This window comes from Anser brachyrhynchus (assembly GCF_964034855.1).
Source record: "Anser brachyrhynchus genome assembly, chromosome: 11".
NCBI classification, from domain to species: Eukaryota; Metazoa; Chordata; class Aves; order Anseriformes; family Anatidae; genus Anser; species Anser brachyrhynchus.
The window spans coordinates 10,728,506-10,744,790 of NC_137706.1; the positions used below are offsets into that span (position 1 = coordinate 10,728,506).

Below are 16,285 nucleotides of genomic sequence, written 5' to 3' on the forward strand. Positions count from 1 at the left end.
GGGTGACAGACCTAACAACCAGTGCCTCAGCTGTTCTCCTGTCCATTCAAGTGCCAAAAAAGCCAAATCCACCTTACAAATGTTTTTCTTCCCCAGCCCTCACTGAGCAGTAACAGCAGCAGAGATGAACATTTAATTTTAACATTATTGCGGTACTCCCCCAACACGAGCACTCCACGTGCATGCACGCTCGGTCTTATTAGTAACCTGATAATTGAGCACCTCTGAGATAGTTTTAAGTAAAACTGTATTTTGTGTCTGCTTTATGTGCTCACGTAATTCATGCTAGCTGCAGAGAATGTCATTGCCTAGGTGCCTGAGTGTGCTGAATGCCCAAGACCTGCTCCTGTTGATTCAGCCCCTCTATGAGATGAAAAGTAGGTGTGTTACAGGAGCTGGCAGTGCTCTTGTTTCTGCTGTTTCTGATCTCGCTGGTTAACCATTGCCAATCGCACCTGCTAAGCATTGCCAATATTAAAGTAAAATGTTTTTAAGAACAGGAGCTGATTTATTCCAGCGTTTACTTACACATGCAGCATAATTCTGTGGATACTTTGAGTGCAATAAGATAACAAATATATTTCTTTTCCTGTTTTTTCCCCCTACTTGAAAATTATAGATATTGCTCAAACCCACAGCAGTGACTGAAGGAGGCAACAGCAGAAAACATTAGTTGAATACCAAGGGCAAAATTCAGTGTGTATTAAAATGTGTTTTTTCCTCTGAGTCATCTTGGAATAAGATATTTATATTAGAATTAGTACAAATGTAATTATGAAGCTGAATTTCACCTTGGAGAATAAATGGGGAAAAAAGGGGAACGGCTGATAAGGATTTTAAAACAGACATCAAATTATAACAAAAATCAAATCCTGTGTATGATCTGCAGATAATAGCTCTCTAAATTTTTTTGTAGGCTATCAGCAGGTTCCTGGGTTTTACTGCCAAATCCCTGCGAGCAGAAATGAGAATTGATTCATTGGATAACACACAGAAAATGTATTCCACATATTAAAAGAAAAACAAACAAACAAAGCCCCCATAGAGCCACTATAAATATGTATACAGATTGGATTTTTGAGGGATTTCCTGAAGAGGAAGAATCCTGATTTTTTTTTTCCTGAATATTTCATTGGAAACACCGTTCATTCTTGTGTAGAAATGATAGGAAGTCTATCAAAGGCCCTAAGGAAGAGCGGGATATTTCCTCTCTTCCTGCATTCATATCTTATTTCCTGTAGAGAATAGGAATCTCCATTTCTGTTGTACACAAGCAGCAAACCTTAAGTGTTTTATGGTGAGTGGCTTTACTTAAAGAAATTAACATGCGCCTTTACAGCGTTTTACATAAACTCTCGCAAACTTCGCACTCATCGCAAAGAAATGTTACTTGTCATCTTGGAACTGCTGTGATTGGTTTTGTAAGTATTCGATAATCCCAGCCTGAAAGGAGAGCGGGTGCTGCTTGTTTTCTTCCTGGAGGGCAGGAAACACATGAACACGTGTGTTTGTAGCTCCGTATGTGCTACGGCGGATTTCTGGCTTTAGTGAGAGACGAAAGTTCATAGGTAGTTTCTATGGCTGTATTGAGAGCATTTATGTTCTAACAAATTGATTTGGGGAGATCAGTGCAAGTTCTTATGGGGAAGTTTGCAGTAAGAGTTGCTCGTGAAGTCAGATTTTTGGAGGATGAGTGGGAATTTTGCATTTGTAGAATACAAGGGCTGGCTACGGGCTTTTATCCTGCGTGAGCAAATAACACCGACAGTGTCTATCATGAGATGCACACACACACACACAAGGAACCACAGAAAAATGGACAAAGAGGGACCTTGATACACAAAGCACATTTCTAACATGTTTGCTCTTTTAGACCCTGTGAATTTGTGCCTGAGAAATGGCATTTAAACATCCTGTTTTCAAGTACTCGTGGCTTTTAGCAATTCTGGAGTGGATGCATTGACCTCGCTCCTGGGTCTGCTTTGTCCCCTGGTGAAAAATGGGGAGAGGATGTAATAACATCAAGTTGACCCAAAATTGCTGAATTATTAACATTGTGTTGACCAACAGCATTGTTCAGCACATCTTTGTGGATGTTTCATAGTTTTGTTTAATGCTGAAGAAGCAGGATAAGGGTTGCCCACTATTAAACTCTATAGGGTTTTAATCTAACCCAGGGCTTCAGTTCAGTTTGGTGCTTACATTTGCTTTCCTGTTCTGCTTTTTAATTTCACTTCTGATAATCCGAGCCTGTACTTAGTAAGCAGGGTCAAAAAAAAAAGTGCCACCTTTCTTCCAATAGTGACCCAAAAGCTGCAATAACAGATTTCTGCTGTCCAATGTGCCTGGCTTAAAGGGAGCCACTCAGTGGAAATTAGATTTCAAACTGGTGATAAGATCTGCCTCTGCCTGTACCAAAGTGTACATCACCCAGCCTTTTCAGTGCATTGATGCAACGCGCTTCCCAAGCGATAGCAAAAGTGATGAACCTCATTTTGCTTCTGCTGCCTTTAATTTTTGGAGGCTCTGTGTCGAGTGATGCACCGTGCAGAAATGGTTATTTATTTTGTGCAGGCATTTTTTAAACAGAATGTTAGTGGAAGTGTTTATACTGGTTGCAAGAGGCCTTTATGCTGTGTTTTTGTTTTGGTCAAAATGTTTAAAGTTGGATGTCGGAGGCCGGTTGCTGTTACAGATACGGGCTTTGGTTTGTTTGGTTTGGACAGAGTAGGTGGGGAGAGGATTTAGAATTTGTCTCACTCTAGATATCACTGGAGATCATGGGGTCTGCACTCCAGAAAATGCTCGTCTTGGCCACAGGAGCACCTGATTAAAACCATATCGCTTCCATATCGTCTTACTCATTTTTTCTGCAGCAGGTTCTGTTTGTCTTCTGGTCCCTGTGCAGCCCCTGGGATGTTGCTGCTGTTCTGCATGACGAACTGGCGCTCTTTGCCTTTAAAAGCCCTTCAGGATTTGTTTTCCCCCACCCTCCATTCTCCCGGCTTTTATTCCTTTAGGCTGAAAACTTTCTAAAGATTTATGGTTTTGCTGTTCGAACTGAAATCACGCTTGCTGACACATTAGGTTGGTAAAGGGCGAGGAGCCAGCGTTGGCATCACTGCGACTGAGGGCTCTGTGTGACGGCACAAGGGCGTCTCAAAGTCACCCGTGCCTGCAGGGAGCTGAAAATCCCAAAGCAGGGCACGATGTGGAGGTCTGACACCACCTCCTCTTCTCAAATGGGTTCTGTCGAGAGTATGAAGTCAAGAGCTGTGTTTGGTAAGGATTCACTGGGCACCAAATGCATCCAGCCCTATAAATGAGTAACAAGCGGAATGAGCTCAGCTGAGATGTGACGGGCTACCTTGCTGGCAGCCTGCATTTCATTTTGGTGTGTTTTGGGATAGATTTCCCATCAGATTGCATGCTGACAGGTAGATGCAGCTTAAGTGCAGGTGCTACCCCCATAGCCTGCCTTAATGATGCGTTGGGGTCACAGAGCTGAGCTGCAGGACTGCCCTGGTTTTGGCTCCAGGATCAAGTCCAGAGCCTACAAAACAGGCAGCTTGTGACACTGCGGTGACAGCATGGACTTTGCACAAATACTAGCCCCAAGCAGGAGTTTCACAATTTCTGGCAGTATTGGAGCTCTGAGTATGTTCAGGGAGGCACGCTGGGGAAAGGCCTGAGGTTTAAAGAGGAATAAGAAGTAAGAATAATTTTTTTACTCAGATTTTTAGATTTGGTACCTCCAGTGCACAAGCATGAAAGTGAAGGGACACATTTGCTCATGAAGCACTAAATTTGTGGCATTTTTTCTTTTCAGTATTTGAAGCCATAAAATTAACCTGGCTAAACTGCAGTTTCTTGCATTAAATTATTTCCCTTCAATTATTATTTTTTTAAAGCAAAGATTGTGTCAGAATGAGTAAAAAGCTGCTGGTTTAACCAGGGGTTTAGGAAACAAAAAGGATGCTTTCAACTAGGTTGTCTATGTGTAAGCTGCTGCGGTTTCTGAATATGTAACAAGGTGAAAGAAACTATTCTGGCATTTATTAACAACCTGAGTTCTTCTTGTACCAGCTCTGCCCATCCCGCCCGCTGTACAGGCTTCGACAGTGCCTCACAGAAGCTGTGCAGAAAGAGGGTGTGCTAAAATACCACCCTGTACGTCACCACGTACAGCCTTTTTCTGGTTTCTGCTGTTTGAGTCATTGCTTCTGAGCAGGGCAGCAGGAATTTGAGAGGCCAGTGCCAGGGCGATGGTGCTGGGGGTGGCAGATACGGCGTCTGGTGAGCACCAGCAGACAGAAGATGAGCTCGTATGTCAAGAGACTTTGTAATCTTAGGAATTAACAACCTGAATGTCTACCAGTGTGTTTCGCAGAGGCTTTTAATTTGAGCAAATTTGGTTTTCTGAGATTATATCTTCTGCCATCTCTAAAACACAGGCTGCCGCTACCGAGACTTGAAGTCCGTGCTCCAAAACGCTTCAAAGAGATTGTAATTCTTCAGTCTGTCGCCCCTTGTTCATTGTGGCAGAAGACGTTTCCAAAAGTAGATCTGCTTTTAAATTAGCCTGAATCTAATGCCCATCATGAAAACTCATGGGCCATTTGCTTTGGCAGTGCAATCTTACAAACAAAACCAAGCATCTTAGGAGGGAATGTCAGCCAGCCCTAGCAAGTGGCACCTCTAGCGTCTAAGCAGCAATGCCTGTAATCAAATATTCTTCCTTGCCAGTCCTATCTGCAGGAAACCTATTGATTAAAACCTTGTCTTCAGTTTATTTCCTGCATCACCATGTTCAAGTGCGTTTGATCTATTTTGTTTTTGAATCAGTAAGCAATATTTCTGTGTGTGTGCAAGATGTTGTGCTTGCTTTGATCCCAGAGAGATTGTTTTGGCATTGCATGAGCTATTTTTATTTTGCTTTGTGAGTGAATTTTATGAGTGTCGCAGTGTTAGAGATCTGCCTAAATGGTCACGTAACGAGACATGCAAGAGACAAGAAGCTGGAGATGACAAATGCTGCTTCAAAATACCAAGCAGGAATTTTGAGATGAACCATTCCCTGGAAGAACTTCATGGGACTATTTATTTTCACAATTGCAAAGACCAAAGAAACTGGTGGAGCAGCCTGTAGAGCTTCTATTTGTTTTTATGTAGTTGAGAGTTTGCTGCAAGCAAGTTTTTTGCCTTTTTTCAGTTTAAAAATCTGAGTTAAATCAGAAGGACTTCTAAGGTGGTGATCTTAGAGGAGTTAGGTTATAAATCAGTGAAAGCAAAGGAAGGGAGGCTAGGTGGAGACAAGCCATACATACTATGTGGCATGTATTTCAAAGGGCATCCCCAGTTAACATACGTATGAGTTAAAAGCTGTGTGCTGCCTTCAGCAGGCCATGCGTGTTCATTCTCTTACTTCTATAATAAATCCAGGTACAAACTGTTTCAGCTGCGTATGATGCACACAGCATTTCCATGTTGTGAGCTTGGCGGCATTGATTACATCCAAGCGCCGGCAGTTTGGAAAGAAACAAATTCCATCACTAAGTCACCCAGGAAAAGTTAAAGTCTTTAAAGCCTCAGATAGAAAGGATGTGTAAGCATGTATTTTAAATGTTCTGCTGTATCAGAGTGGATGTGAGTGTGTGGCTCAATCTTTTCTTGAGTAATTATGCGCAAGTCCTGAATATTGCACACCAGGTTGTGCTGTGAACAATTGGGAGGTTTGGGCAGGCAGAGCATCCTTTACGCTGCCTCTCCTCAGCAGTGCTACCCCACTGAGCAGAGAAAATAAGAGCGAGACGTGCTGAAGGGGACAAGTCACCGTGTGGGTTTTCTTTTAGCCTTTCTGTATTTAAAGGACTTTATGGGATGACATTATTTTAAACTGTCTGCACGGTGGCATGTGGCAATGCAAGATGAATGCCACAGATGAAAAAGAAAAGGAAAAAAAAAGGAGGTGGAAGACTTGTTTCCAAAGCGATCCATTCCAGCAATTTGGGGGAAAACTTGATATCATGTTCTTGAAATTGTAGCAGCTCCTTAATTTGGAAAGAAACAATATTCCCTCATGCAGTTTATATGTTACTGAAGTGGGAAGAAGTGCTAAAAACCAGAGTTAGCTGCAATAGGTGCACGTCTCTGCAGGTGTTGCATAGTTCGATGCTGCGTGCGCGGGGCCAGGCGCTGCGGCAAGCCTGGGGTGGCAGCACGGCTGCCGAGAGTTATCGGGATTTGTTGGTACAAATGAGAGAAGAAATTGGCTTATAAGGAGCCAACAAGTTTGCAAATGAGATCCATGTGTACATATGCATCCCCCCGCCTCTTACTCTATATACGTTGCTTTTGCCAGCTCGTATGCTACAGCCACGGTGTCTAAAAATAACTGTTGAAAATCAGAGATCGGGGTTTTTTGTCATGCTGGGGCTCCTGGGTCCGGAGCAGAGCAAGGAGAGCAGTTCTCCGTCATAACACGGGGGAAAAAACCAGTCTATTGTAATAGAAAACCATATGGGACTGTACAGAGGAAACAATGCTCTTCTTCATTGGCTTTATATAGAAATGTTTTTTGGTTTTAACTGCATGCCTTTGTGTCAGACCAGTTAATTGGACTGGTTTATGCTGGACGGATCATTACAGCAGTGAGAAGCGTCTCTGCCTTAGCCTTTGTCCTTCCCCAGGGACAGGTTTATTTGGTGGCAGCGGGTGACAGTGGCACCAGTTGTTTTCCAGCATTACCAGATTAATTAGGCTGAGAGAGAGCATGGAGGTAGTTCTGCGTTAATCACTGAAATATTTCCCCACACGCTTTTTGGGGGAAAAAAAATACCCCTTCCATATTGCTTATAATATAAACAAGAAAAATTCTGGACTCCCCCAAGCCTTTCCTTCAGTAAAGGGAAGAGAAAGCTGTTATTGGAAAATATACAGCCCTGTGTACATTTCCAGGTGCCAGCTGTTTTCCAGTGCTCTTGTTGGATAACCCCGATGTTTCAGCAGCTCGCCCAGGGCCTTTGAAGGCACCGTGCTGGTCTGCAGCACAACAAGCCCACTCAGCCCTGCTGCTCACATATTTCCATCCTGCCCTTGGTTTTGGTTCATTGCAGTGCTGGTTTGGGACAAGTGATTCCCCAAATGATTCCTTGTTAATTGTTGTAATGTTTCATAATTAGCCCTCCTACATTGCTTATCTGGCAGTGTTTATTGCCACTGAGCAAGAGATGGCTGTGGCCACATCAGGCTGACGGTCAACGTTGTACGGAGGCACAGATTTGTGAACATCCTCAGGCTGGCATGCTTGGGCTCCTGGTACCCCACTTGCAACCTACTAGACAGAGACCACAGACTGGATTAATTGCACGTAGGAGCAAAACATTGGCAGAAGAGCATGCAATCACGGTTAAAGATGTCATCCCAAAATATTTAGGGGAAAAGAGGGAGCTTTTGGTGGAAGCAAGCTGAGAGAAAACAAATGATGCTACGTGAGCTTTGCTCTTTTGCTTCAGGTCGGTGTCATGAGGCCACACAGCTCTTATATTTTGGTTAGAGGTCTGGTGGGAAGGGTTTCAATGCGATGTATACAAAGCTGCTGATTTGTTATGGTTCAAGGTTTTACTGAAGCAGTTGTGTATGAACCCTGTTTCCTTGTTTCTTCTTACATAGCAGCTAAAACCAAGCCATGACTTGGTCACTGCTGGTATTGCAAGGTTTTGGGTGACTACTATGTGCAGAAGCACCATAATACAACTCAATGTAAAAATTTAAACCAAGGAATCACAAGCAAAGATAGCCCTTAAGTATGAATTTCTGCTTTCTGGCTTGGTGTGTAACTTACCTGTGCCAAAGCACGCGTGGTGTGGAGAAACGTGGGCTGGTGACCCTCCTTCGCACGTCTTCTTCATCACTGTCAATTGAGAGAAATCTCTCACGTCGTGGTTGAGAGGACTGCGATGTTGAGGCCCCTCTGGGGAAGCGTTAGTTCTCTTTCTAGGAGATCTGTAGTGCCTGGAAAGCTTGGGATATTCAGCACCATTCACAGATCTACTGTGTGGGTTTCAGACTCCCACTGGCACCGGGCGGTGCCTGCCCCGACACACGCTTCCACCCTGCTGGATGGTTGCTGTGCAGTATTCCCCCTCCTCTTCTCTTCTCCCCAAATAAATCTGCGGTCATCTTGGTGAAGTTAAATACACGTTTTGTTTTTATTTCCTTTCTCCATTGGTGATGGGATTTATTGCGTGATCTCATGCATCATCCACTTGAATGCACCAGAGTAAGCCAAGCTAAAGTCCAGGGCACATCTCATGGTTCGGCTGAGCAGAACAGTGCAGGGATCACAGCAAACACCCGACGGCTTCAGGACCAGTAGTGTATGCAACATAAACTAGAATAGTAGACAAAAGCTTTGGCGAGGGCGAAATACGAACATTGTACGTGGTTGCTTAAGAAGTGAAACACGTTTCAGTGCAGAGCATGAATCATTTCCAATCGCCCTTTTCTTTTTTTCTTTCAGGCTGTGACCGTGCGAAACTCCATGGCTAAATCATTATACAGTGCCCTCTTCGACTGGATAGTTTTCAGGATTAACCATGCACTCCTGAACTCGAAGGACATGGAGGAAAGCACCAAGGTAACGTCTTGCCAGCTATTTTGGCTATGCACTTCAGTTTTAAAATAGGTAACTACGGGATAAAACATTACACAAGCTGCTAATGGCAAATTGCTTAACGTAAAGTTAACTTTTCCTCGTGGAACATTGCTGTTAATATTTCGGACCGAGTATATAGTTATTTTAAGTGGTGTTTGCTGAGCCAGGAACAGAGAAGCGCCTCGAATAATATATCCTCAAAGCAGCTGGGAAAAAGGGTTTGGTTTAGTCACAAAAGCCTAGTCCCCCACCCCCTCCAGGAGCAATGCCAAGTCCTTCTTCCTCCTCATGTAAGTCTATAGGACCCTATGTAACTGAGGGAAAAACTGGAAATCTTGCTAACGCGAGGTGTTTTGATGAGGTTGTTCAATAAGAATAATCCGAAAAAGTGAAAAACCTGCTGCATTGGGAGATAGCAAGGTTGGAGATCTCTCTGACTTGCAGAAGAGCAAAGTTAGGAAAAAGCTCTATGACGGGAAGAGTGAAGTCAGCACGGTGCCTAACCAATTTCCCAAAGAATTTATGGAAGGGATTACAGGACGTTTCCTGCGATAGCAGGGGCTGGACACGGTGACCCAGGACATCCTCTCTGCTCCAGTGTTCCCGAACCTGTCCCACGTTCATCCACGCTCGGAGCAGGGGCTGACCCTTGAGAAGCTCTCTGAGCATGTACATGTATATATGTGGACACGCACTCACGCGCTTGCAGCTCGCCAGCTACCCTTGGCTTGGAAATTTTGGGCGCAGGCCAGCACTGTGTTTTTTGTGTTTTTTTTTTTTTTTTTTTTCTTTTCTGGGTCATACATCCAGGCTGAAGCTGCCAAGAGGATTGTTTCGCTGAGTGCTAACGTGTTTGAATCATGCTGGAGGACTGAGCGAAGTCGCAGCGGCTTGCAGTGTAGCCAATCCTTCATTTAACTGCACAGAAATGCTTGTGGTGATTAGAGGAGAGTAATTATAGGCCGCAAATAAATGTGTTTTTATAAAGTTTGTTTTTAATATACGGCGGTGACACTACTGACAAGAGAAGTTTTTTAAAACTGTTGATATCCAGTGAATCTTCAGCCTGCACGTGCTTCTTCTCCTGTTTAACGTTTTACAGAAAACACTGTGTTCTTCCCTGATTTTTTTCAAGTCATCAAAAGTTTTGTCTGGGCCATCAGGAAAAAAGACAGTTGTGTATTTGGTGAAACACGAAAGGTAGATTCCTTTGGCAAGGAGATGCATCTCGGATACTGATTGTTTTGTTTAATGATCCAATATTGGTGATTTTCTTTTTCAGATAGTATGTGTTCCATAATATTTACGTACAAAATCAGACTGGGACATTACCATTTGCTTGCAATCAGCCTGTTGCAGCAGGGCAGAACTGTAGATGCTTACAGGCCATTAGACTTTGGGTCTCAAACTCAGTATAACATCACTTCTAGCAAGCTGCTAAAGGTGCCCACGGCTCTGCTGAGATGCACAACTGTTCCTTAACACTGTCTCACTCCTCTGTCCCGCAGGAACCAAGCTGACGGTGCTTTCTGGTTTTTTCCCACCACTTCACAGTTCACATGTGGTCCTGGGGCTTGTCAACATGAACAAGTAGCTGGGAGGTGGGCTGGGAGCAGGGGCATCTCCAGACCATGGGAAGAGCTCCTCTCCGTGAAGGCAAGAAGCCAGCACTTGGATTGCAACGTTTACAGCTTTGAATGCTGGCATCTGCCAGCACCCCAACCAAATACACATTTAGTCCCTGCTTTCTAAAAGAAAAGTGTAGCCTTGCACCCTTCCACAAAAGGTTGCTGACTCCAAATTTTGCAGGGAATTGTGTGCAACTCAGTCTGCAGCAAGTGCGCTGGGTAACCCTAACCCTAACCATGCTTGTCACCAGTGTTAGTTTGGCTTTTAAGACGTTCTTTCTAATAATCCTGCGGTTTTTGAAGGTTTTGAAAGTTGTCAAATGATGTTTTTTTTGGCAGAGGTCTGTCTTGTGTGGCAGGCATGTTTTGCATAGGTAAAATACGACTCAAAACCATCTGAACTCAGAGTGTATGTGGGAGCAGAACTGTATCTGAGGCTGGTGACAGAAGTGAAGATGAAAGGATGTCTATGAGCATAAAGTCTGATTTCAGTGCTCGTACTCAGCTGCCCTTTAAAAGCCCTTGATTCCAGCTCGTATAGGCTTTGCAGGAGCAGGCTTGACCAGACGTGTCATTCGCATGGTCGTGGTAGATCAGGATTTTGCTGGTGCATGATGGAAGTTGGAGAAAGAGACAAATATTTCAAACACATAGCTGTGTCTTCGTCAGGCACACGAAATACTGCATTGCTCCCTGCTCTGCATGAGGTAAAAACTTATCTCTGTACCCTGCAAAGCCTTTTTGCTGGGGCAGAGCAGCATTGTGCCAGCCACCGAAGCCAACCTCTGTAGACCAAGACTTGGCCAAACTGGTGGTGGTTTTTGAATCTCTGGAGGACTGTTTTGTTGATAGGTGGGAAGAAGACCTAGGTCCTAACAAAGTCCGTGGCCCCAGGAGAACTTGGGACAATGGGAATGGAGAGATTTTTTATATCCCAGTATGTGTGTTTATTTGTTATCAGCAGTAAGGAGAAGATCAAGAGATGAAGCTAGATTTAAAAAAAATAAACACTTGGTCATCACTCTTCCACTGTTTTTCAAGCTAGTATTTGCAAGATGTAAATCAGACCTTTGATATCCAAATTCAGTTAAATGTACAGTGAATTATTTTGGGAAAGCACAGTGGGATTTGGCTTATCTTGCTTGCTGGCAGGAATTATAGTGCATTATTTCTGAGCTGAGTTGTGAATAGTCATTTGAAACAGGCTGTTTTATGCTTACAGCAGCACTGCTACGTACGGGTTTCTCTATGACTCGCTGCTGGTGTGTTCTCCGTTTTCCTTGGTCTTCTCCCTCTAGCTTTTAGTTTCTGTTCTGATAATGGCTTTTCTCGTGATACCCTACAAGCTGTCCGAAATTTGACCTTTATTAACGAGGTCGGAGACATTTCTTCCTCATGAGAACTAGATTACTAAACCTCAGAGAGTCTTTTATTTAATTTCCCCTCCGTAAATTAGGTTAAGAATTGTTAGAGGTCCGTCTTGCCGCTTAAAATGATGATATAGTACAGATCATGTTTGAATGAGAGACGTTTCTTTCAAGGGGGTTTTTAAGCTTTCCCATTTGGTTCTTGTGAAGCATCTTCCTTTCTTGCTAAATAACCCCATTGTGTTCAGTGGAGGTGCTCTGTAAGTGTTTATGATGGTGAATGTGAATTCATGGCCTCTAAATAATTTAAATTAATCAACTAAGTTCATTCCTGGCTGTCTGACCTGAAACAGAGGAAGAATTGCTGAGCGCTTCATGGGTTTAGCGTGCATCTGTTCATCGTTTTCAGGTCCCAACTTCCAAATTCATAGCAAATCTCCGCCTCGCACTTGATATCATATGTCACCGTGTATGTTATGGTGATATAAATCGGAGTAATCCTTTTAGATTTATTGGTGATGGTTTTCTGTATTTACAGTATTGGCTTGCATTGGAATATTGTTTAATTTTATTCCTTTTCCCCAGAATTTGAAACAAACCCATTTGTAATTGCCAAAGCGTACCTCAGCACTGGAATGACATCACCAGCGTGCATTCAGGGTAACATAAGTCAGCTCTGACAGTCGATGTTTATAGGTAATTTGGGAGCTGTGGAGCACTGAGCTCCAAGGCTGTCATTTGCAGAATGCCCTCGAGGCCCCTGCGTGGCATTTAGCTCCCTGGTTCACAGCTGTGGCATTTCCAGAAAAGAGCGAGGCAACTTTAGCTCAACTACAGAGTGATTCCTAGCCCAGGGCTCGCACAAATTTCAAAATCCTTGTAGACGTAGGCTTTTAATTACAAGAGTTTTGCTATAGATTGGTACACTGGTGTGCTCGTCTGCTGCTGGTCCTGCTGCAGGCTTTCGCACTCGCAGGCTTGTCACTGCTGTGCACTTGTTCTCTTTAAATGTTAGTTTCAGTAAAGGAACAAGATTAAGACATAAGGTAGACTTGGGCTCGTGAAATCTAAATTATGTTGCATCTTGGCATGATTTCCACATGGCACTTGTTCGAAGTCTGAATTCGAAACTGAAGCATTAGAGATTTTTAAATTTAAAACTCCTTAGATTATTTTCATTATATATTGGACTGTAAACTTAATCCCAGATTACATGCTTTCAGGAGTCTGGCACTTTAACAGAATAATTTCAGTTATTCATACCTCAGTGGAAATCATTTTTTCAACTTTCTGTAAGAAGAGGCTGTATTGGTGAAAGGTTTTGTACTGTTTTATAATGGAAAAAACAATACAACCCTTTTGTGTGTACATAGAGTGAGATTTTTGGAGGATAGCAGCTCGGGAGGCAGAGAAATAGACAAATTCCTGATTTCTTGTTTTCAAAAGTTTGACCAAGTTGAACGCGTTGACCTCTTTCTTTTGGGAACTCCACGGCTCTGCCTCCCACACCAGAAAGCAAACCACAGAGCACTGCCCTTGTTTCTCCTGCGTGAATGTGTGTGGCTAAAGCCACACTGCAAACTTCCTGGTTTGGAGGCAGTCAGGAGCTGGGCACAACTGAGGTGAGAAGAGGGAACTGCTGCTTTGCCCGGTGGGACAACCAGGGCAGCCCCAACCATGCTCATCTTGTACGGCTGCAGTGATGTCAAATACAGCATTGTTTGAGCATCTTACTTCTGAGCTTGTTTTTCGTGGCACTTTCATAGAAACCTGTAGGAAAGGAACTTTAAAATATAATATGTTTTTAATAGGCTTCTTCTTTTACAAGTGAAATAGTCACTTTTTCTATATCTAATAACTCCTCTATTTTGCTTTATAAACTTATTTGCATACAGCACATTAAAAAGTATTTCAGTAGCAGTTTGGACACAGTAACTTAATCAGCACTAAAAACGGGGAGGTTATTTGTGCTCAGCTATTTCATGTTAAATTTTGTTGTGAAAGGCTGTCTGTGTTTAATTTGAAGTGTTCACTTGTGGTAGGGGCTTAGCAATGTCCACACAGCATCAACGCAATGCTTATGAAAACACGTGCAGCTGGCATAGGCACTAGGATGAGGACTCTGAAAGTGGGAGCAGTTATTTCTTGTAAGTCTTGTTTTCAGTCACAGTAATAGAGACGTTGATCTTGAGTCACTTTGGGAGCTCTTTTACATTGTACAGAAATGCTTGAATGGGAGTGGAAGAGTTGGGGTTGTGATTTGCCTACACAAGGGCGATACGGATGGCTGATCAGTACCGTGGATTCAAAATAGTCGCTATCTGGTGTTTCCATCAGCATCTTTATGTATCCCGTAGATAAAACAAGTGATCTGCTAACTAAAGGAGATTTAAAAAAAAAAATGATATTTACCTCTCAGTCTGAGGGTTAACGAATGGTCTGTGAACCAATCGTTAGGATGTGCAGGGGAAGGAGCACGAGACGATCACTCTGCCAGGCTCCATCCTTGGTCCTGAGGCTTCCAATTTCCATCTCCTGGCCAAATGGCTGTTTCTTGCAGGCGTCTTGCCAGGGGATTCAAACCTCTGGGAAGCTGGCCAAGGGCTCTCAACAGTCGTCCTTGTAACAGGCAAGGCTGCGGGTGAGGAGGTAAAACCCATCCAGCCCTGGAATAGGGAGGAAAACCTCAACATCAGGCAAGAGGAGGATAAAGGGGCCAAAGACCTTTTGGAAAAATGGGCTAGGCACACTTGGGAATGTTCTTGCTGTGTTTTATATGCTTTTTCAGTTGTGCTTTTGTGTGTATGACTGTTAGCATAGCCACAGTCCCCAGAGCTTCAACTCGCAAGCCGTGTGGCTTCCCAGCTCACGGCAGCTGCATTTCCTTCAGTTTTAGGTGTCTCTCTGTTTAAGGACCCAGCACAGAAGGAATATTTTACTGCCACATTATGTGATCTGTTGAAAACTGTCAAACTGCAGCGTGGAGAGCCTTGTGGGTAGTCTGGTTTATATTTCTGGCAGTGGAATAACACCAGCCTTAGGAAGGAGGTTTTATAAAATCCTTAGCATAGATAAGACCAATAAAATTAAAAACATAATGCCCAGCAGCTCGTGGGTTCTTATGGGTGGAGCAGAGAGGTGTTTTTCCTCCTTGCTTGAGCTTTGGGTCACTTGACCAGTGCTTTTACTTCTCTAACTATTATTTTAATTTAATTAATTATAATGTATGAACAGAGCTCTTTGTGCACAAGTGGGATGATGGTTAGACGTGGGAGCTCGTTGCAGAGCAAAGGCTGCTAATGGTGAGCTGCTGGAGCTCTGTGCACGTGCCCTTCATGCTCTGTGCTCTTCTTGGAGGTGGCAATAGACTTGTTAGATGGGGACAAGCTGAGTTTTATTTGTAACTGATTATTAATTACTTGTTTGATGGAACAGTTCTATACAGGCTTGAATGCTGCAACAGGAATTATGCTTACTTCAGCTGCCCTTTACCAAGGCAAGCAAGGTTTATATGCTGCCACATCCCCACTTCCCTCTTCCCTTGCACTCCTCAAATCCATCTGACAGCAGAGGTTCTGGATTCTCAAGTTTTGTGAAAGACAGGAACCACGTATAGCAGAAACAGGTTGCAAAGAAAGCTGTGAACTCACAGTGATGTCGAACAGGCAACATCGTGTAAAAACCCCTGGTGCACCCACATCTTGATGCCTGTCTCAAGAAGTCGTGGCAGGCTAGAGGAAGTTCAGGGGAGCAGTTTGGAAGGCTTACAACTGGGCTGTGTTTACTTAGACACCCTCTATCTATCTTGTAAGCCAGTTTCTATGCACTGTCTTCATGGTGCGAGCTTCTTTTCCAATCCTACCCTCATTTTTCCCCAAACTGCTATATTAGATCCAATAGAGTAACCTGGAACTGGGTTCAAGTTTCTTCAAAGATGGCCATTTTTCCATAAATAATCTCTGAAAGGACTTTTATTTTAGAAAAAGGCCATCTGTCCAGACATCTAAAGTTACATGTTGTCTCTCTGATGTAAGTGAAGTCTTCCAGATGGTGTAATATTAACAGTTCCAATAAAAATTAAAAGTCCTGCTATTAAGTATATTTAACTATGTTTATACGCCTTTGATGATATACTGCATACAAATAATCCATTTACTCTGGGTCTTGTTTTTTTTCTAAACTGCATTCGTATTTTCCTTCCAGACTTTATCCATTGGAGTACTTGATATTTTTGGGTTTGAAGACTATGAGAATAACAGTTTTGAACAATTCTGCATTAACTTTGCCAACGAACGCTTGCAGCACTACTTCAACCAACACATCTTTAAACTTGAACAGGTAGGTCTGTAAACATTTACTCTGTAATGCAGTGAGCCTAGGCATGAATTTGTGGCACCAATGGACCCAGAGTTCTTCAACTGTGTCATTAATTCCTTTGTTTAAAAGTGTAAATTACTCATATTTACCTTCTATCATCATGTTTTTATGTATCAGATTACTTACTGCTACCTGTAAGATAAAATCCAGAGATTTGCTGTTGCAAATTAATGCTTGCTTTCCTGGCCCTTTGTGAGTGCAGAACAGAAGCTAGCCCCAAACATCATGGAGACCTGAACTGTTGTTCTTTTGTCTCT

At 43.1% G+C, this 16,285-nt stretch overlaps 1 protein-coding gene across 16 annotated transcripts in view; it reads left to right on the forward strand.

Moving 5' to 3' along the window:
• MYO9A (myosin IXA) overlaps positions 1-16,285 on the forward strand; it is a 187,948-nt gene that overhangs the window by 99,794 nt on the left and 71,869 nt on the right. For all 16 annotated transcript variants that reach the window (XM_080607332.1, XM_080607345.1, XM_080607335.1 and 13 more), the window contains 2 exons: positions 8,522-8,638; positions 15,855-15,989. In XM_080607332.1, the coding sequence (XP_080463458.1) occupies positions 8,522-8,638; positions 15,855-15,989 (252 nt within the window). The remainder of the gene's footprint in view (positions 1-8,521; positions 8,639-15,854; positions 15,990-16,285) is intronic.